Source organism: Fundulus heteroclitus, chromosome 3 (assembly GCF_011125445.2).
Source record: "Fundulus heteroclitus isolate FHET01 chromosome 3, MU-UCD_Fhet_4.1, whole genome shotgun sequence".
NCBI lineage: Eukaryota > Metazoa > Chordata > Actinopteri > Cyprinodontiformes > Fundulidae > Fundulus > Fundulus heteroclitus.
Window position 1 is genome coordinate 7,967,921 of NC_046363.1, and position 21,253 is coordinate 7,989,173.

Sequence of the window (21,253 nt, forward strand, 5' to 3'; positions counted from 1 at the left end):
CTTCCCTCATCTACCCAAAACAAGAATATATGGAGGAAACTGCTGAATAAAGATGCTACAGATTTAAAAAAAATAAAACAAAAAAAATATCGGCACTTTATCCTGCAGAGGGTAAGGAGCGTTGAAGCTGTTTTTAAAAAAAAAATGTTTTTAGTGATCCTTTAAGAGGTGCAGATATTTGCATGAAAAGATTAAAGCCTTCCCTCGTTGCTTTGTGCACGCGCTCTCCTCTGACACTGCTGCATCGCAGGACAACGGCGCTCCCGGCGAGATGTTCTGCAGTCGAGACGAGGCTGAGAAATGACTGGCAATGACAGAAAATGGCACTTGGTGATTGTGGATGACAGGAGGGAGACTTCCTGTGATTAGGTGCAAACCAAAGCCAGATTGCAAGAGATTGCTTCAACTTAGGGAGGCCAGAAAGAGAGGATCGGAACAAACAGTTCCTCCATTCTTTCCGTCTGTTTTTTTTCCCAGTCTTCTTTTCAGTCCCGAACTATTTGGGGGTTGCCCACGGCTGTCGCGAGATCTGTGAATCAGAGTGGTAAGCGAGCAGAAGGGATCCTGACAGGGAAGGGCTTTAATGGCTGCATTCTCTACTTCTTATACTGCAGAGTCCAAATGAAAAGGCAGAGAGAGAGCAGAGGCATAGCAGGAGGTGAGGATTTATTGTCAAAATGTAAAGCTGTACATCATTTACAATATGTGCATTATGTACAACTGTCATCCTAGGCTTATGCATTTAAAACTGATCAGACTCCACTTATAGTGCCTCTTAAGACAACCGACCAGTTACCGTAAACGGACTAAAGGTTGGTCAGACGTTGGTGGGTCGGTCTGGTTTTGAACCAAAATGATCTGCTTTGTCCATCTATCAGGAAACCCTCTTAGTCGTCCTCCAGACTGCTTATTTCAGCCTGCCCACTCTCTCCCAGCAGAGACAGCAGCTTCGTGTACGCGCTCCTGTAACACAGAAAGATGTCCCACTATTAATAACAACAAGAAACCCTACTTATTGTCCAGACAGCTTATAAATAGTTGAAGGCGGTGGAATCTGCCTCCATGATTTCAATGGATGGTGATGGGTGTGCCCGCTCACCTCAGGGCGATGTTCTTGCCCATTCCCCTTTTGTGTTCAGCGTTTCTCAGACTGAGAGTCAGGCTGGGAGTGAGAGCTTGAACCACAGAGGGATCCAAGACGGCTACAGTCTCCAGGACGCCGTACACCTGCCGGTCGTAGAGCCCCATGTTCTCCTCCACAAACGACCTGAACGTGTTGAGATTGCAGAAAGAGGAAACATCTGAACCTGGGTAAATTCCCTGTGTTTTAGTAAAGAAGGACAAAACAAAGATGGCGGCAGCCAGGAGATGCAGGGGCAGACGTGTTTGGCTTCAGTTACCGTAAGGCGGCGACCACGGGCTCGCACGGCCTCTGTGTGGACGCGGCGGCACATCGCTCCACCACAAGCTGCAGGGCCTCGGTGCTCGTCTTCCTCACTGGGCAGACAACAACAACACGGACACACGGGGCCGGATGAACGCTGAGGTTGCATGAGGCTGAAAGGACCTCAAGCCTCACAAACTGCGACGTCACACTGACAACAGTCACGCCCTTTGAACCTTTTCGCATTTTAGCAATTTACAACCACATGCATCAATGTTTCTTTTCCTTTTCGTTGTGACCCAAACACAAAGTGCTGCATAGTTGTGAAATGAAGGAACATGGTTTACGATTTTCAACATTACTAATAAATGAAAATCTGGAAAGTGCGGCATGCATATCTGTTCAGTACACTGTCCATGGTGAAGAAAAGCATCCCTACGGCATGATGCAGCCGCCGCTGTGTTTGAGTGTTCAGGGCAACGTGCTAATGTTGCTAGCTAGCCTGTACCATGGTGCACTAAAGGTCTAACCAGAGCACCTTCTTCAGTGTCCAATCAAAGTTGAACTTTTTTTTTTTGCCTTTTCGGATCATCGACTGAACCATAAAATTACTGTGAGATTAATTTCCACACAGCCGGACTCACTTATTTAGGTGACTTCTGAAAGCATGCAGGATTTTATTTAGGGGTAAATAGGAATACAAATGAGGTTGTAATGTTACAAAATGTGAAAGTTCAAGGGTCATCGACACATTTTTTGCAAGACAAAATTTGATTTTGTAAAAAAAAACTGCCAGTTTTTATATTTTTGGTTTACCTTTGGACTGATGGATGCAATTTTTGGTGAGATATTTCCTTTAAAAGTGCCATGCATTAAACTCTGCATGCCAATAAATTATTAGGCCAGCTGGGAGGGACTCCAACTGGGCTCCATGCAGATTTTTAGTGGCTGAGAAGCTAAAGCTCACCGAAAAGGGTTGGTGCATTGTAATGAATGGAAAACTAAGAAATGAGACAGCAAAATATGCACCAATAGTAATAGATATCGCCATTGGATGGCCTACGACTCAGAATTCCCTGACAATGCGTAGAGCTGGTACAGGCGTTGAAAGAGCGGCCTCTGTTATCCTACCCGTTGGCTCATTGACCAGCATCAAGCAGCGCAGCAGAGCGGGGAGGGGCAGGGTGAGCAGGGAGAGGTCTGTGTCGCCGTTTCGTCTCAAAAGCTCCAACAGGAACATCAAGACGGACGCGAGGCGAGGAGGAGGGGCGTGGCTTTTGAACTGCAGGAAACTCTCGCTGCAGAAAAAGCGACAAAAAGATCCCGTTGTTAAGGGTGAGCTCTCAAGACAAAGTTGACCACGTCTCGGCCGCGGAGACCCACCAAAGCACCTCCACTATGGTCCTCCTCAGGGCGGCCCCCCTCACCGTGGGGGCGGCCTCGCAGGCGGCGAGCAGCACCGGGTGGTTGGCGACGATGCCCAGGGAGGAGGAGGCGGGAAGAAAATGGTCCAGGTATCTCCGGGTGACAGAGCGGAGCTGCTGCTTGAGACCAGCGCCCTGAGACTGAGATACGCTGGAGGCCACCGACAGACCCTGAAAGACACTTTATTATTAGAGTAACTCACTAACATCAGGGATGAGATAAATGGCTGAGAATATGTCCGTCCTCACCTGCAGGTAAAGAGGTAAGCTGTCCCTCAGAGCCTTGTCTTGCTGCGGGAGTTTGGGGGGAAGAAGCAGGCCGTCCACAATCCGAAACAGCAGCTGCTGAGCTTTTGAAGTGGCCAGCAGGGGGCTCCAGTGCTTCACTATGCAGCCTGGGTGCAACAGAATCCAGTCAGATGCACAGCAGCAATCAGTCCAACTGCACAGCTACTCTCTAGTAGTAATAATAATAATAAAAAGTATCCTACGAGGTGTTTACATTATAGCGACTTCCTACGTACCCACGGTCCAGTATGCCAGCTGCATCCCCCCCTGATTCTTGCTGACAACGTAAGGTTTCACAGACTTCAGGATGTCTCCAATGTAGTCGAGGGCTCTGGTAACCATGGCCGACCGCTCCGACAGCAGCTGCAGTCCACTGTAAACGCCGCCCACAGCCTGACAGCGCGTGGAAACGGAGAGGGAGAGAAGCCGTGAGTGTGGGCCGCCGCAGCGCTCACCTGGCATGACCAGGAAACCGTCAGAAGGCATTTTATGCCACGTCAGCAACCGCACTGGGTCATTTGGAGGGTTCTGTGATGTGCTGAGGATACGTCAGTATTTCTAAGCTTCTAGGAGAGCCTTTTCGAGTCCAAAGCCTGCAGTGTGGTTAGGGTTAGGTCCTCGCCAAATCAGGTTTGACGGAAAATGCTGCAAATGCGTCCGCCGGCAGTGATGAGGCGTTACCTTGACAAACGTCTCCAGGGCTGCAGTGGGCTCCAGCGAGGCGGCTGTGGTGGAAGGAAGTCCAGCTCTTTGCAGGATCCCGTCCACCTCAGGGAGCCTCAGGATGAGACGGGTCAGTTCACACAGCTGCTCCCCCACGGCCCGGGCTGCAGCAAAATAAAAACGGCAATCATGCAAATACGGCCCAACTCCTTATTCCAGACAGCAGATAAAAACGCAACATTTTATCAGGCCGAGATATGGAGAAACCTCTGAAAAAGACCTGGGGTCTGACAGGAAGCGGTTTGGGCTGTGATCTCTCCTCCCCTGACCAGCGATGCGGCGTGTAGACGCAGAGATAAAGGGAGCTAATTACCCGTTTTGCTTTCCGTCCCGTCCGGGTTCCTGTGGAGGTGTTGCTGCAGGACGCATCGGATCCAGGCTCTCACCGACAGGCCTTGGCCCGCGCCGCCGCTTAGCGCCGCCACCAGCTCACTGAAAGGCCAGTTACACGGACTGTGTGTCACAGGTACATTCAGGAGGAACACAGCCGAGAGGCGTAGAGCCACGCTGACAACCCGAGCACCGGTAATTTACACTTAACACGTGCTGCCGCGCCGTTCACACTTGTTATTTCCCCGACAGAAGAGCTCCAGCCAAGATTTGCTCTCTATTAGATGCAGAAATATGGAAATCCCTTTGTGTTGACAACACACAAATGAGTCCAGCGACACGCAGCGGGGCGCCATGTTTTTACTACGTATAAACCCACAACAACTAGTACCAACAACTTTCATGTGAAATGTAAGAAATCATTTCTATTCAAGCTGAGGACCCGAGGGAAAGGTTCTGATCCGGTCCGATCGCAATGAGCCGTGATTCAGGCCGACCCCCACCTGTTCTGCAGCACGTGGGGGAGGTAGCGGGTCACCAGAAGCGGGTGAACCATATCGTCCCAGCCAAAGAGGTGCATGATGGACTGGACCGGGTTGGGCTGCAGGTCCTGGGGGGCAGAACTGGGCAGATCAAAGGCGAGCAAGGTGAAACCTGGAAAGAAAAATCAAACCAGCTATTCTAACGCCTGTACAGCCACAATATGACACACCTATTAAAACACTCTGGATTTTGCTGCTAAACTATCTTATACTTTTACTTAAGCAAACTTTCATCCTCTGCACTTAAAATAGTATTTTGTTTGATTTTAATCTCTAAATGAAGCTCCCAGGCGGGCCCTCTGCGTCCCCCACAGCGTAACGTACCTGCAGCAGCGTCTGCCAGCTGGGCTGGCGGCGTCTGGGAGAGGCGTAGGCTGCGCAGGAAGGGGAAGAAGTGCGCCCACAGAGCAGAAGCCACCGCCAGGTGGCGCTCCTTAATCGCGCTGGCTGCAGCCGGGGCCCAGGCCGGGGCGGGCGCCGACTGGACACTGCGCTGATGGACCCGCCTGGCAGGACACAGACACCAACTCACAAAGGCGAGAACAGATAGACAATTCTCTAAAAACGTAACAACACTCCCCGCTCTGTACAAGCCGCCGACCCCCTCCCTCTTTTTTCCTTTTGGCCCCCCAAATCCCTCTGCTCCCCTGTTCCTGTCTTTCACTACTCCTTCATGTCTTTTCTCTCCTCCGTCTCAGGGGGGATTACCCGGGGTGGTGGTGCGATGCAGCGAGGAGGAGTGGGGGTGTGAGGAAGGAGGATATCATAGGCGTACGGTGGAGCCTAATGCTCCTCCGCCTGTACACAGACTACAGTTTGCCTCTTCCCGGCTCATCCCCTGGCCCTAGCTGCCAGAGCAGCCCCACAGTGGCTGGCATTAGCCCCCGATAAGCAGCTGAAGGAGCTGAAATCTCATTTAGACTGAAGATGATCCCTCTGTCCCTCTCGTTCTCCTGGACGGCGGTTTGAAAAACGCAGGGGTTAAAGTGTGCGGGAGAAGAAGGGAAGGCTTGAGGAACTACCAGCAACCCCCCCTTTGCTTCCACAATCAGGCACTCTGCTCCGCTACTGACACACACACACACACACACACACACACACACACACACACACACACACACACACACACACACACACACACACCCCGTGCCTTCCCTTCCAGCAAGGTTGCATCTAATCCAGAGAGCTGAGACAATCGATTAGAGTCTGAATTCATTAGCCTTGTTACTACAGCGGAATGGGCCTTTCACACCCATCAACCCTCATTGTACAAGACATCATCAGAAAACCTTCTTAATCCTCCTCTCCGTGCCTTCTTATATACAGTATACGCACACAGACACAGCAGCTAAGCACCATTACCGTCGTCTATTCTCCTGCGAACCTGCTGGTGTAAATGGGGGGGGAGAGAAAAATGACTTTACATCCTGAAAACCTCAGCCGGCATCCTCTGACAAACCCGAGGACACGTCGCCTGGTACCTTCTAGTCCGCATGGCTGTTTTCGTATTCGGTTTACGGGGAAACGAACGGCGCAGTTCTGGCTAAATCTTTTACTGCCAAGATGGAGAATTCTTTCAGTATATTAATTATGCATTGTGCTTGGATCCCGCTACGCCTCAGAGATGCTGAATCCATTGTTTGTGCAGAAACATTGAAATGAAAAAAAAAAAAAAAAAGGGAAGAAGGATCCAACAGGGCCAGCCAATATCAGCTCATCCCGTCGACTAGCAACACCCCCCCACCGATCCACAGCGGAGGGTCACGGACAGAAATCACACGCAGGAATTATGCCTGCCGTCTGGCCTCGGCCTCGGCGCCATCCAGAGCGGACGTCCGGACCCTCCTCTGCCTCCACACGGCTCTTAACAGACGTAATGATGCAGCGGGCTGAATTTGCCAGGCTTCATAATCACTCATTAATGTGTCGCAGGCAAAGACATTCATCACAAAGAGATCCCAAGAATCGGCAGGCTTTAGGAATCAGGTTTAATTCGGTCGGGGCGATCTGGAAAGAGGCGGTTTCTTATTCGGCTAAAATGGGTCAGTGTGGTCCGAGGCCTCGACACAGGGGGCCTCTGGGAGTTCTCCTCCTCTCCCTCCTTGGCCCATTAATGTGCAAATGTCTGCCCTGCCCTGTTGTCACATCACATGAGGAGATGGGAAGTTTGGGGTTACCGAAGCTAATGAGACGCGATGTTATGGGAACCACACTTTGAAACGAGAAAGCGGTACACCTGAGTCGCGGTGCAGCTTTCGGAGTTGTGGACATCTGTGTGGGTTGGAGATTTCAAAGGCGGAGCACCGGTGCTTTGAAATAATGCTGAAACTGCTGGACTGGCAACAGAGCTGGCTCAACGCGCTTCCTGTTCCTGTAGTTTGGTTCATTTAGTAACTTTCTGACCTTCCCACAGCACATCACCGTCTCCATGGTGAGGCAGGGGGGTGGGGGCATCATGCTGGGGGGGTTGCTTTTCTTCTTGAACCTGGTCCGAGTTGATGTGAAGATGGATGGAGCTTTATATTATAACTATTATATTAATATAAGTCTGTTGTTTAGGGCTTCATCTCCTCTCCAATCATCTGCTGGGGCAGCAGCATCACATCCAGGGACCTTAAAAGGCTCAACAACCTGATAAAGAACGCTGGTTCTGTTCTGGGGGACGACTGTGGAGCCTCTGGAGATGATGATTTTGCATAAAATAAAATAAAAATGGACGATCCTGAACATCCTCTTTATGACGTTGTCATGGGAAAACAGAGTCTCTTCAGACTGGTTGTAAAACGGAGCGCTACAGGAGATCTTTCCTGCCCGCAGCCATCACCATCTATAGCAGCTCCCTGACATTTCATTTCCCTTTGGGATAAATAAAGTATTTTTGAACTGAATTAAACTAAGAAATATTTCACACCATTCACCCCTGACCTTTTGACGAATCCTGACCATGTTGTGCTACTTTGTGTGGTTTAATCTGCAGCGCCCTCTACAGACGGATTCCCTACCAGATTGATGCTGTTGTCGCCCAGCAACTGTTAATAGGGTGACTGTACAGGTGGTAAACTGTTAATGCAAATTAAAAGGGAACAGGCTCCTTTATTCTGGGGAGAGATGTTAAATCCATCTACTGTAAGGAGTTATTTACTGTAGACATATTTCCTTACAATGATGAGATAATGATATAGTCATCACTAAGAGACCCGCTGCTCTGTGCAGTGCCACAGCCGATGACCTCACGGAAAACACGAGAAGGCTCTGAAAACCCGATCCCCCCCCGTCTGCAACCTTCATCTCTGACCTGATTTTTGTTTTCGGTGCCCTCCGTCCCCACGTCGCCCCCTCCCCACGGCGACAGACGCCGTCTCACCCGTCTCCCTCGTCTCCCTCCAGCCTTCCGCCGGGGTCGCTCGTGTAACCGACACCCGTGTCCCGCAGCTGAACCCGTCCTCAGGCTCCGTCGGCCGAAGGCTCGCACAAAGCCGCGGCCCTGCTGCCGCCCTCGGAACAACGAGGGGCCCCCGTGGAGGGTCCCGTGGCTCTGTAACTCTAATCAGGGCCCCCCGGCAGCACCTGGGGAGGGTGATCCGGGGGTCAGCGGACCTCCCGAGAGCAACGGGGGGCCGCGGCTCCACGTAGATTCTTTACACACTGAGACCCACTGGACAATTGTCCCATTATCAGGCTGGGAAGTGAGAAGATGGGATGGGAAGCGGGAGCGGATCACGCTCCTCTGCTGCCCCCGTTAAAGCGCGGCTTTGATCGGCCTCAACGGAAACGCGGCTTGAAGCGGCCAAAGGGTTGTGGCATGGAGGCCGGAGCAGACGTCGGGCGCTCTCACCTGAGCTGTGCCAGCACGACCTGCAGGAAGCCGAGGACCGAGTTCAGCTCGGACTGACGGCAGGCCGGCAGCAACCAGTCGAAGCCTTCGCTGAGCAGCTGCTCCTCCGACAGGCCGAGGCTGGAGCTGGTCTCGAACACCTCGGCCACTCCTTCCAGGTAGGAGCCGAGGGGCCCCCAGAGGGCGAGTCTGCGCGACGCCTCCGTGGTCTTGTTGTAGAACTCCTTGGCCGTCTCGTTAAAGGAGGAAGCCAGCCAGCCGGCCTGGGCGCCGCCGTCCAGACCTCGCTCCTGCAGAACCAGAAGCACAACGCAGAAACACGCTTGAACCTGTGGTAAAATCCTCTATAGCCAGCTGGATGGCGGGAAAACAAACCTGAAAAAGCAACAGCAGCGACAACTGCCCCCTCCAGACTAGGGCGCGGTGTGCGGGGGGGCAGTTGGAGGGCAAGAAGCCCAGCAGCTCGCAGGCCCGGCTGGCCACGTCCTCCAGCTCCACCTGCCGGGCCACCACCAGGAACAGGAGCAGGAAGTTCATGAGGCCTCCTTCCGACAGCTCCTGCATCTTCCTGGAGGAGAACTTGGAGTAGATCCTGGAACAAAAACGAGAAAAAGACAGCAGCGATGTGGTCAGAGACAGGAGTCGTCACCACAGTCTTCTCTCTGCAAAAAGGATGCAAAGACGGCCCCGCAAAAATATCCACACCCCCCGTCATGAGAAGAACCATCCCTGGGTGTTATTGAACGTTTACAAGACAAACCAACACAAAGTATTACAAAATTATGAAGAAGAATGACAAAAGCATGCCACACTGAAAAGTGTGGCATGCACATGTATTCAACCCCCCCTTGAATACTAAGAAATAATTATCTGCCATGAGAGCTGCAAGTCCCTTATGCCGCTACCAGCTTTGTAAATCAAAGGAACGAAATCTCTTGCCATTTCCTCTTTGCAAAAAAGCTCAAGCTCAGTCCGGTTGGATGAAAAGCGTCTGTTTTAAGCCTTGCATCGAAATATCAATTGGATTTAGGTCTGTACTTGGACTGAGCAGGATTATGCTTTGACTGCAGCTCCTGTGGTCGAAGAGGATGTCCTGCAGAGGAGCCAATCTCAGCTCCAGTCCCAGGCCTCTAGTCTGTCTTCTAGGGTTGCCGTTTGTTTCCCTTCACCCACCTTCCCACCCACTCAGCCCAGTCTCTCTGGACCTGCTCATAAAGACCAGCCCTCCAGCATAACGCCACCACCACCGTGTTTCACATCTAAGATATTTCAACAACTATGCATCCCGTTCCTTGCCATTCAAAATGATGCACCGCTTTGTGCTTCGTCGCATACCATCCGACTAAAAACACATTTTATTGGTGGTGGCGACGAGACGAAACGAGCAAAAGATTCAGGGTAGGAACAGTTTTACACTTTTGCTGTGTGCTTGAGCTTTTTAACCGCAGTACTCCCAATTATCCCAACTCATTAGGAATGATATTTTGAAGTGAAAGGAATGGTTTTAAATGCTGGCAAACTGAACTCTCCACCCCTGCTGAGCATCCCCTCACCTGCTTCCATCACCCTCTGATCTCCAGGAGAGTGACTGGCCTGCCCAGCTCCTGTGTGTGTGTGTGTGTGTGTGTGTGTGTGTGTGTGTGTGTGTGTCAGAATGAAGGAATAAGCAGGAGAGTGAGTAAGAATAGAGAACCACCCAGCACGCTGTTAGATCCTGCGGGCACTGTGGAGAAATGCCTTTAAAGATCATGTTAAATGTCAGAGACACTCAGACACGCAGCAGTAGGTGCTTGGTCCCTCTCTCTACAGCCAAACCAATTTACTGCAACACCAGAGAAAGATCAATAAATCCACACACACACACACACACGTCCGTCGTCTCACATCCAGCTTGCTGTTTGCTTGCCTGGCAGGAGAACACAGAAAGCTGAACCCCCTCATCCCCCCCTCCCCCACACCCCAAGAAAAAAACACAGCAGCAGCCCACACAGGTGAGCAGAGCTGCTGCTCGGGTCAAAACACAAACAGCGCGCATCCCGAGCCAAACTGAGGTGTGAGAGGTGTGACTGATACAAAGGGATTGCTTAAAAACAAATGAGGAGAGGAGGGGTGGGTGGCAGGGTGTTTACGACCACGGAGGACTGTAAAGGGAGGGAGTGGCCAGGCCTGCGGTCGGGGAGATTTAAATAGATGAGAGGATAACGTGTAACAAGGATAACAGCAGCCCACTGGAGGATTCTTCTGTGTTCCCCTGACCCGCCTGTTCCTTCGTCTCAGACGGGTTTATTTTAAAATCGAGGCGAGCAGATGCTCCCGACTTCTGGCAGCACAGATCCCCGCGCTCGCCGTCCATCCAGTTCGACGCCGTCGCCGAAACGCTGCTGCGCCGCCGCCGCCTCCAACCGGGGGAGGGGATAAGGTTTGGTAGAGGGTGATGGATCAGGGAGGGTTCTGGACTCGTCCCAGCACAGCCTGAATGCTCCCATGCTGCCTACCACCCCCTGCCCCCCCCTAAAGCTCCATGCTCTATCCGTGTTGGAAACCGACACAGCTTCGTTAAGGCGAATTAACCACCACGCTCGTTAGCTAATTAGCCCCCATGTCTGCGGCGCTACGGAGCACATTCCAGACAGAGGGAAGTCATTAGGCGGATTTATCTGCGGCTGCTGCTCTCTGGCACACGGCCGCCTTGGGATGCAGAATGGTCCAGCGCCCGCTTACGACCAGAAGAATCAGCTTGAGACGTGTTTAGTTTTCAGACCCCCCCCCCCCCCTCCTGCCGCACACAAACAAACACGCATACTGCCCCTCCATTCAACAGCCAGATCCCCTGTTAAACCAAGTCGCTGTTCGAGGGAGCAGGTGCACCGTTGTGCGTTTGTGTGCGCACCAGTCGGTGGTCTCCTCGGATCTGGCCTGTGCCGAGGAGCAGCTGGTTGACTCCTGAGACACCTGCTCCGCTGGTGGGTCCGAGTAAATATCAAAGACGCGCTGGGAGGCTCCGCCGGGGCACCTGGCTCGCACACAGACCGCGCGCGAGCTGGCAAGCGCGCACCGGCCGCAGGTACGCACCTACGCACACGGCCGCAAATCCGCAACAGCTGTTCAAACGAATCGCACGTCTGAAGATCAAGGAGGGGAGTGCTAATCTCGTAAATCCTCGTCCACGTCGGTCCAAAAAAGCCCCAAATCCCACTTTAACAATAGATGTGATGTTGAGACAGCTGCCTGCGCGCCAGGCCCGCTTTCTTTCCAAGGTGGAAGCAAAAAGTCACGCCGCCATCCTTACCTCCCCTTGATCTGCCTCTGCGGGACGCCGCCGGCCCCGTCCTGGCCGAGGCACAGGGCCAGCACTCGAAGGAAGATGTTGAAGGAGTTGGCGGAGCGGTAGAGCTGGGTGTGACCCGGAGAGCGCAAGCCGGAGGGGGAGCAGCAGCTGCGCGCCTGCTCCAACAAAGCCAGAGGCGTCTTGCACAGGGAGCCCAGGCCCGACACTCCCAGCCACGGCACCGTGAACGAGGCGTTCTGGACGGGGGCGACAGACCATGGTGTTAAGTTACAAATGTCTTTAAATGAGTGTATTTGTCCTTAATTTGAGCAGATAAGACGATCTGCCAATGGAATGAGTATTTTGACACCTAAAATAAGATAGTTAGATAAACTGCACTTCAAATAAGATGATAAAGATGAGTTGTTCCAATTATAGGTGCAAAGATCTTATTCCATTGGCAGATCATTTAAACTTGCTGCTCAAATCAAGGACAAATACGCTAATTTCAAGAGAACTACTTATTTTTAGTCATGTTTTTGCAGTGAGCAACAACTCGTTCAGAACTGCTTGGTATGAATGTTGTAACATTAAAAAAAAAAAAGAGGTAATATGGTGAATATATATATTTAAGAACAGAAGTACAGACTAAATTACGCAGCAAAATGACAAAGTTCTAAACTTGTAGTGAAAAATCTAATAATTGGAGTATTTCTGACAAGCTTATAGGGGTTTCTACAGTTCCTCATGTGAACATTCAACAGTCTAGAGCAGGGGTGTCAAACTCATTTTGGTTGAGGGGCCGCATTCAGCTTAATCTGATCTCAAGAGGGCCACACGAGTAAACTCATTGCAAGATTAAATAGAACTAATAAATGTGGACTTGTTGATTTTTATAATAAATTAATTTCACTTTTACACAATATATTATGAATAACCTCAGCGTTTTTAAGAAAAGTATGTGCAATTTCAACGATACTTTTATTCAGTTAAACATTTACTTGTGCATTATGCATAAGAACTGATCACAGTGATTATACAATGTTGAAAAACATTTATTCACATTTTTTGGAACTTAAAAACACTGTACTGCATGACAAAATACATCAAACAGATAAAAATTAAGAAATGATTAAAATTTTTCCACACCTGAAGCTCAGTGCTACCATCTGCTAATTAAAACACAGCGCCCCTCGTGGACAATATAGGAACTGCATATTTTCAATTAAACAAAGTACATGTTTTTTTTCAATAATTGTTTTATCATTCTCTTCCTTTTATGTCCTCTTTGTTTCACCTTTTGTTTTTTTGTTCTTGTTCTTCCTCTCCTACTTTCCCATTGTAGTGTCCATATCATTTGAGATATTCCCTGCATGAATCATAATAAAACTATTCACATTAATAAATCAAGCGGAGCACTATGGCAAAGCAGTACTGCTCCACTTGTGAAAGTCAAATTTGATGAGCTCTTTTTGGCATTTAGACAACAATTCTTATTGCCACATTGCCAGACAGGACACTGGAAAAAAAAAATAAAAAATAATAATAATAATTTTTAATAATGATAATGCATTTAGCCACAGAGCCGGACTAAATTGTTCGGCGGGCCGGATCCGGCCCGCGGGCCGTATGTTTGACACCCCTGGTCTAGAGTTTCGAATGCTTTTTTTCTATCCCATGCTTAAAATGGGAACACAAAGGTTCACTGTGAATTTAGGCCAAATGTTCTTATTCTGATCAGGCTTTATGGAACCTGCAAAAACAATGAACATGAGGGAGGAAGGGAATGGATGCATGGTGTTACAAAATCATCTGATCCCAGTATTTGAATGGCTGTTTTTCTCCCGATATGTGCGTCCTTACCAGGTTCCTGCTGTAGTACTCCCAGAGGGTGGACACAGCGGCCGTGCTCGGCTCCCACAGCAGAGACAGACTCAGACAACAGTGCACGTGCATCCTGACCTGCTCCTCTGTAAGACCGCCCTAGCGTTAAAAGCCAGATGCATTTTATTCATTCAGAAGAACCATTATACTGATTTAGTATAATGAGTGAAAATAAAAAAATTATAAAAAATAAACTGTTCAAACCTTGGGGTTGCAAGTTATCTTAAGCAAGCCCTCGACAAATGTCCAGTTATCCTCGAAATGCTTCTGAAATTACAGCAGAAATTATTCATGCTTTTGCTTTGAGTAAATGCAGGCAAATTAAACGTTGGACTTTCCTACATTCTTCTGTACGAGATGCTTCTGCGAAAAAAGACAATGACCCTAAACTGATGATAATCGTTACCAGGGGTACCAACAAATGTCCCTGTATGACAGCTTAACACGACTTTCTCCTAATTTCAGATCCTTTTGACTTAACTTCACTTTATTGATTATATTATTTCAAACATCTTCCAGATTTTGCCGGACCTCCTTGTCACAAAGTGCAATGCTCCGTATACCCAGTCAGCCCGGCACCACACCTTAATCTTGGTTTATCGGTACTGAGCCTAGCGTTGACTGACCTCGTTCTGGACCGTGCCGCTGCGACTGTACTGGCCCAACGTGGCCAAGTGGGTGAGGAGCCACCACGTGAATCCCAGCGGGTCTTTGCAGTGTGTCGGGAGGCCGGCGAATTGCTCGGGCGGGGGCTGCCCTGCAACCAAAGGCCGCAGCAAGGAGTTCACGTAGCTCCAAAAGGACTGGAGGAGAGAGAGCACGGTTAGTTTGCGGCTGACGCGGTTTACTGACGGGTGAACTGAGCGCGTTTCTGTTACCTCTGTGCCCAGAACCTTTTTCCGGTGCTCCAGGAGGTACATGAGCAGGACCCAGAGCTCTTTGGTGCAGAGGCAGGAGAAAGGATCGCTACTCAGCGTCTCTGTGGGTCTCACCTGGAGGTCGAAGGTAGAAAGTCTAATTAGAAAGTAAGCGCCGCTGCTTGCCTTGCCCGTTTCTGCGCACTGCCACTCAGCTGGCTGAAAGAAGGCTCCCACACTTTTCCTTCTGCTTCCGAGAAAGTAAAATAAATCTGTTTGGGAATAACACTAGTTGCATAAAACAAATATATACGTGGAAATAAAAGGAGCGCCGCCTGTCTTTCCCATTAAGGCATCATTGCTTTTAAAAAATCACAACGTGCGATCGACAGCCGCCATATCTGTGAAGCGGCCGAAGGTAGGCCGGCTACCTGAGCAGCTAACTCCAACAAATAAGTGGCAGATATTAGCATGGTGTACTTGTAATATGCTTTCAGGAGCAAAGAATGGGGAGTATGTGCAATCAGCCATGGAAAACTGATTTAAGCAGGTTTTTACATTAAGTCTGTGCCCCAAAACCAAATTCAATTCAATTAAATTTTATTTATATAGCGCCAATTCATGAAACATTTCATCTCGAGGCCCTTTACAAAGTCAAAATCAATCATATTATACAGATTGGTCAAAAATTTCCTATATAAATGACAGCAGATATGTGCTATTGGTTTTATATTTTGTTAGCTAAATAGCATGACAGCGTTACATTTTAGCACAAGGTCTCCCTGCAGCTCCTGCCTATAACCATCGACTAAACGCACTAGTGTCGCATTCCTAACTAGAAAAAGCGAGCTGATGACGGGCTTCCCACCTTGCTGTATTTGCCCATGGCCAGACCTGTCAGGTCGCACAGCAGCGAGCACAGGTGCTCCTCAAACAGACTGGTATCGGTCAGGTTCTCCCCCGTCAGGTCGACAAACTGGTGGGCGTAGACCACCTGGCCTGCGGACAGTTCCAGCCGTTAGGACTCGATAAAACAAACGGCGGCTCTTTGTCACGCAGAAAAAACGGGTTGAGTCCCGCGCTTTTCGCTTCCGACCCGTACTTTGCATCTTGTGACCCAGCATGTGCAGGATTTCCAGGACCGACCAGTGAATGTCGAGATGGAGGTGCAGCAAATGCCAGGAGGGAGGACAAATCTGTGGGAGGATTGGAGAAGAATCAAGCTCAGAGTCAAGAGAAGAGAAATCTACCAGGTTGTGGGAGTTGGAAAAGTTTGTTACAATCCCTTTATATTGTTCCCTGTGTTGTGCGAAGCCCCGGCGCCGTCCATCCTCCTGTCCCTAAGCCTTTATGGTTCGGTGAGTTTTATGCAACATCAACTCTACTCATCATCACTTGTGCTGAAGTCTAATTTCTGCCGGTTAAACAACATACGGCGGTACCTTTCCACGGTTCTGCATACTGAAGGCACTCTGAACACCTGCAGGCAGGTCTTTAAGTCGCCCGGTGAGGAGAGTGATGCCGAACAGCTCCTCCAGGAGGGCAGAGGGCAACCGGTGCTCCAGCTGCGCGTAGGGATGCGAGGGAGCCGCATCCAGCGACGGTTCCAGGTACCTGCGCGGCGACGAGACCATTAAAGCGACCGTGAAATCTCCTGAGCGCGTGGCAGCGCCGTGGTGTGTTGATAAAAGCGTTTTGATTGTCTCTTGTGTGAACATGAAATATTTATACCTGTGCAAAAAGACTTTAACATACTGAAGAAAAGAGACGCACTGCTGCCGAAGGTCCTCCGATTCATAATGCAGATTCCCCGCTTGTCCTGAAAAGCAAAAGCATTTGAAGGGCAGCTGTATTTAAAGGGTAACTCACCCACAATCAACTTTTGTTTGCCAATAAAGTGTCTTTTAGTGCTGTCTACACATCCTGGTGATTATTTTGACTGCATACTTGTTTAAATCCTGCGTTTTGTCTCTAAAACCGTCAGTGTGGCGTCCTCCTAAGGTTCAACGGGTGTCTTGCATTGAATTTTGAATCAGTATCACTATTGGTTGAAAACTTTTTGTAAGGTAATTTGGAGAAACTGACGTGTCAGCAGCTCTGCCGCTGTGGGGTATAAATGGAGCTCTGGTTCGTTTTTCGGTCTATCGATTTATTAACCTAGCATTCAGTTAGTTTATTAAGCATTTATTTAGCTTTTACTAGTAGCCCAGACCACACCCACATCCCCGCCCCCCCTTCCTCCACAGGTGTGCTGTGTCCCTCACATGGCTTGTGGAAGCAATGGAAAATTGACTTCTTATGGCTTATCTCAACAGTGGCTTTCTTCTTCTACCCTTTTTTTCCCATAAAGCCCAGATTTGTCACGTGCAGAACAAAGTAAAGTAAATTAAAGGTTATTTATAGATTTTACCATTTATGTAGCACGTGTTCACAGACAAGTGTCACAAAGTGCTTCACACGAAGGGTAAACCGGACAAAATACACAGCAATGTACTTAATGGAAAACAAACCTCAATGCAGTCATGAATGTATGTCAAAAAAGCTCAGATGTATACTAAAAGTTTCTTGGAGTCAAAAGGACTTCAGCTGCTTTTTCAAAGAATCCAGAGCCCAAACTCCGTAGGAAGAGAGGCGGTCCATTTCATACGCTGGATGCCGCTGCTCGGAAATATCAGTCTCTTTGAGTTCTGAAGCAGATGGGCCCTAAAAGGTTTGATGACTTCAGACTATGGTAGGGGTATGTATTTAAATATTCACAGAAGCCTGTCCTTGTAAAGCTCTAAGGGCTGAGACTAAAATTGTAAAATAACACTCAGACCTGACTGGCAGCCAGAGTAGCGACTTTTAAACAGGGGTCCTACGAGCTCCTCCGTTTGAGCGAGTCAGTACTCTCACAGCAGAGCTTTGGACTAAATTTGCAAGTAACAGCTGTCGTGTTCACAGATTCTCTTCCCTGAACTGTGGATCTCTGCAGCTCCTCCAGAGTTTCCATCGGCCCGTTCTCTCATTCATGTTCCACTTGTGGAAGGCCATGTCTTGGTAGGGTTTTAGTCGTGGCAGACCGTTTCCGTTAAACAATGATTAATCAGACTTCTCCATAAATTAACCCCTGACCTGTCTGCTGTGCTCCTTGCTCTTCACGGCGCCGTTTGTTCGCAAATGTTCTCTAACAAACCTCGGAGGTCTTCGCAGGACAGATGGATTCACACCGAGATTAAATTACACGCAGGTGGACTTTTCAAATAGGCATTAAAGGAGGATGAATAGCAACAACACACCGTAATTTATAGTGTTGCATCTATGTTCTAAAACTGTGGGAAAACTGCTTTATGTTTGTCTATCATGTTAAATCCCAGTAAAACACATTAAGGCTTTTGGTTGCACGCAAACAAAATGAAAAGTTGGGTTGGTGTGATTATTTTCGCATGGGATTGTACATATACATGTACGCACATACTTAGATACGTAGATTCAAGTGAATAATGTCAACGACCTTGTGGTCTTTCAATATTCACTTGGCCTTAAATCGAAAAGATGGTTTAGAAGGGAATTATGAACAGACTTACCAAAGTCATGTGAGCTCGACTGGACCAAAGTCTCCAACTTGTAAAAGGTTTGCCTGAAATACAACAAACCAGTATATGAAGGGACCGGTCTGCACATTGCATCATTTTGGATTATTGAACTGTCCTACCTAAACAGCCCAAAGAGCAACTTGGTGGATTCCACCAGCGCCGTTTCTGTAACCCAGGGGAAGCCGAAAATCTCCACGGTGTCCGTCTCAAACTCAGCAGGGGCCGGGTCGAGACGCAGCAGCAACCTTCAGAGGGGAAGCGGCAACAACAACGCTCTCTATTTACAAGTCTCTGTCAGATGAACAAAAACTCAGGCTTTAAAAGCGACTGGCCAAACCTCTCTGTGGAAATCAAGGAAACTCGCTTAAGACATCGTCACACACTAAAAAGCAAACATTGCTTTTTAGTGTGTTTTTCTATTTGTTTTTGCCGTTTTGTTGTAAACTGTAATTTAATTCAAATATCCGTACGGTTCCAAAACCGAGCATTTCATACACACGCCTCTGGTGGCTTTTTCATCATTCTTGCTTTTACTTTTCTTGTTTTTTTTTTCCCTGTTTTTTTTCCCTACACCTCATTCAAGTTAAATTCTGTGCGGACTGTGTGATTGTTATGTATGGATCTTATTAAAATTAGGCAACAATGGGAGGTAATTTCCATCATAACATATGAGCAAACATTCTTGGTCACTGTACTCCGTCTGATCAGCAGTTCCCATTGGTTGGAGCACTGGGAGTCTAACTCCAGCTTAAACACGTAAAGTTGAGATGCTTGCCCCTCAAAGGCTACAAACTTTGTTGAAATTCCTCAAACGCCGCTCATCCGACACAGCTTTAACTAATCAATGCTTAGTTCATCAGCCTTATTCTTTTGCCTGATAGGATGTCACGGACCCAAAGACGCCCAAAACGTTGTATTTTGTGGAATACTGCAGTGGAAAGCCATACTTCTTCACCTAGCGCGGCTTTTACTGCAAGTGCACAATTTGTTGTGAAACAGAAAACAGTACTGGACAGTATCTTTTTTTCTTTTCTGGTGATGTTGACGGTACCGTTTGAGGGAACCTCGACCTAGATATCCCTCAGAGGACAGAGCTCCAGTGGGGTCATCTATAGCTTCTAAGCAGCAGAAGCAGGGGGGTCGAGCGGCCGCCAGATCACACTGACTGTCTGCTGCAAAGGGGGAAACCGGTGGAGTGAGGGACTCGCTGAACTCTTCCGCCATGCTGTCGCTGGACGATCAGAGTCTCCTTTAAACACATCAAGCAGTGCAGAGGCATTAAAACACAGCTCATCACACGACATGTAACAAATAAAAGATAAATGCAAGTCACTTGAAGATTATTAGCAGGCATTCACACTGTTTGGAGATGTTGTTAATGGGAGAATAAATAAATCTACACATGTTTAAAGCTAATTTAAACCTTTGCTTTTATTGTATAACTAAGCACATCGTAAGCGTGGCACAATCCAATCAAAGTCCTTGTATGTGTTCACGTGCCTGGTAAATAAAGCCGATTACTGACTCTACACATGCTGAGAATCACTACAGGAAGTATAACATAAAACATAAAAAACACATTATATGACTTGCAGGGTCGTTTCATAAAATACGGCCAGCGGTTTAACAACTTTATCTCAAAGCTTCTAAAGGAAAATATTTTACCAGAAAATCAGCAGCTTTAAATTCTCTAAATGCCTCAAGCGGCCATGTTTGCAACGAGATGAGTTTGCATTTTCACAAAAAAAGCCTAAACTCCAGATATAATTTATAAGTAAAACACTGTCTTACCTTTAAATGCAAACTCTACTTCAGTTCTTCTGTGGAAACAACACTTTAATTCAAGGCAATAATGTATAAAAATCCGTCAGCCGTCATCGGTGTTGTTTTGTTTTCGTGATCTCCCGCGCCTAAACCATACGCATGCGCAAAATCTCCAACGCGTCCCCTGATTGGTGGGAAGTTTCAACGTGGGCGAGGCTTGTCCCGTCTTGGAAATTTGTCAAGAGGTTTCCCTGCTGAGTACTTCCTTTGTCGCCGTTTTCGCTCCGCGAGGCAGCGTGTTGCTGTTAAAATAAAACCTTTAAAAAATAAAATAGCATCTACAGGATGGTTTGACGTTGTCGTAGATCCTCAGTCATCCAGAACAATGACAGTAGAGGGCAAGTGAACTTATGTTTCTTGAAACAAGATAAGTCAACTTCCCTTCTACTTAGGGATGCTATTTACATTTGCATTTCACTTAGTCTATAATCTGAATTAAATATACATTTATTTTGATTTAGTTTGCACATAACTGTTACAAATCGGTGTAACAGACAACACCTGCGTAATGTCTTGAAATATATGGGCCACCACAGCTGTTCGGAACGTCCCAACTTCTCAACGCGTTTTGTCGGCACCTGCTTCGGGCCGTGACTTTTCAGTGGGGTTTTGCAGGTCACTGTTCCCAGTCTGAGTGCGGGGCTTTCTACCAGCCCCAATTCAACATAATGCAGCAGTTCTAGCTGAATTTTAACCACGCAGAGCCTAATTTCCATATGCAGATCTGTCTCTCCCAGCCGTACCTCTCGCCATCACACCATTTCTTGCATTCTAATGCATTTTCACATCTTTATAATATCCCCCCCCCCTCTCTTCCACGACACGCTGAGGATGTGCGGCTTTTTCTTCCCCCCCGGTCCAGTTAAAAAACCCGTCATTTCTGCACGTTTAAAAAGCCAATTGTCCCGGTCAGGAGAGGCACAATTAAACGGGCTGCTTCGCATATGGTTTTACTTTGGCATCTTTCATCGATACGAGTCAGTGGAGACAATAAGGGGGGAGGAAAAGGAATGCACGCGACGGCAATCTTCTCTTTTCTTTTCTTTTCCGCGCGGAAGCGTCGACCTCCCGCTCTGCTTTCAACAGGAGGCAGTCCATCCACGAGAAGCCTCTGTCGCCTGGATGAGAAAGGTAAATGCTTTCTTTTTTTCTTTTTTTTTCCTGTTCCGACTCTTGCAAACCCGTGCTATCCTGTGATGCAAAAGTGGGAGTGAGAATTGAGCCTCTTTCATCCGCGCCCCCCCCCCCTACCCCTCCCCACGCCAGCCTCCGAACAATTTCTTCCACATCGTCGGCTTTGTTCAGCATCTTTTTGTCTG

General features: G+C 48.4%; 2 protein-coding genes across 4 annotated transcripts in view; one reads left to right on the top strand and one right to left on the bottom strand.

Moving 5' to 3' along the window:
* Nucleotides 1–645: 645 nt before the first annotated feature.
* mms22l (MMS22-like, DNA repair protein) lies at nucleotides 646–20,644 on the bottom strand. 3 transcript variants are annotated; one of them, XM_036129492.1, is made up of 26 exons: nucleotides 19,902–20,644; nucleotides 19,162–19,359; nucleotides 18,230–18,355; nucleotides 18,102–18,154; nucleotides 16,267–16,354; nucleotides 15,978–16,149; nucleotides 15,638–15,731; nucleotides 15,404–15,534; nucleotides 14,557–14,670; nucleotides 14,305–14,481; nucleotides 13,883–13,942; nucleotides 13,658–13,777; nucleotides 11,816–12,051; nucleotides 8,902–9,118; nucleotides 8,527–8,816; nucleotides 5,016–5,197; nucleotides 4,653–4,803; nucleotides 4,133–4,251; nucleotides 3,778–3,923; nucleotides 3,333–3,489; nucleotides 3,058–3,203; nucleotides 2,768–2,979; nucleotides 2,516–2,682; nucleotides 1,401–1,497; nucleotides 1,100–1,267; nucleotides 646–963 (listed from the first exon to the last, which is right to left on the bottom strand). In XM_036129492.1, exons 2-26 carry the CDS (start codon nucleotides 19,332–19,334, stop codon nucleotides 888–890), a joined length of 3,672 nt encoding a protein of 1,223 aa, XP_035985385.1. In that variant the 5' UTR covers nucleotides 19,335–19,359; nucleotides 19,902–20,644; the 3' UTR covers nucleotides 646–887. The 3 variants fall into 3 exon arrangements, 2 of the variants coding, with proteins under 2 accessions (XP_035985385.1, XP_021177362.2); XM_021321687.2 differs by having other exon boundaries at nucleotides 13,883–13,945; XR_004928547.1 differs by lacking the exon at nucleotides 646–963 and having other exon boundaries at nucleotides 1,242–1,267; nucleotides 2,776–2,979; nucleotides 13,883–13,945.
* The window catches only part of LOC105933404 (neuroendocrine convertase 2), a 157,854-nt gene continuing 157,195 nt past the window's right edge, over nucleotides 20,595–21,253 (top strand). Inside the window, exon 1 of the mRNA XM_036127483.1 lies at nucleotides 20,595–21,065. The gene's annotated coding sequence lies outside the window, so the exon portion shown is untranslated. The remainder of the gene's footprint in view (nucleotides 21,066–21,253) is intronic.

Excerpts from the sequence above, each read along its gene's own strand:
- mms22l (XM_021321687.2), bottom strand. The coding sequence starts at position 19,334 with ATGGCGGAAGAGTTCAGCGAGTCCCTCACTCCACCGGTTTCCCCCTTT. Across the intron at positions 5,198-8,526 it reads GTCGTGCTGGCACAGCTCAG|GCGGGTCCATCAGCGCAGTG; the intron begins GTGAGAGCGCCC and ends GTGTCCTGCCAG. Across the intron at positions 964-1,099 it reads GGCAAGAACATCGCCCTGAG|GAGCGCGTACACGAAGCTGC; the intron begins GTGAGCGGGCAC and ends TCTGTGTTACAG.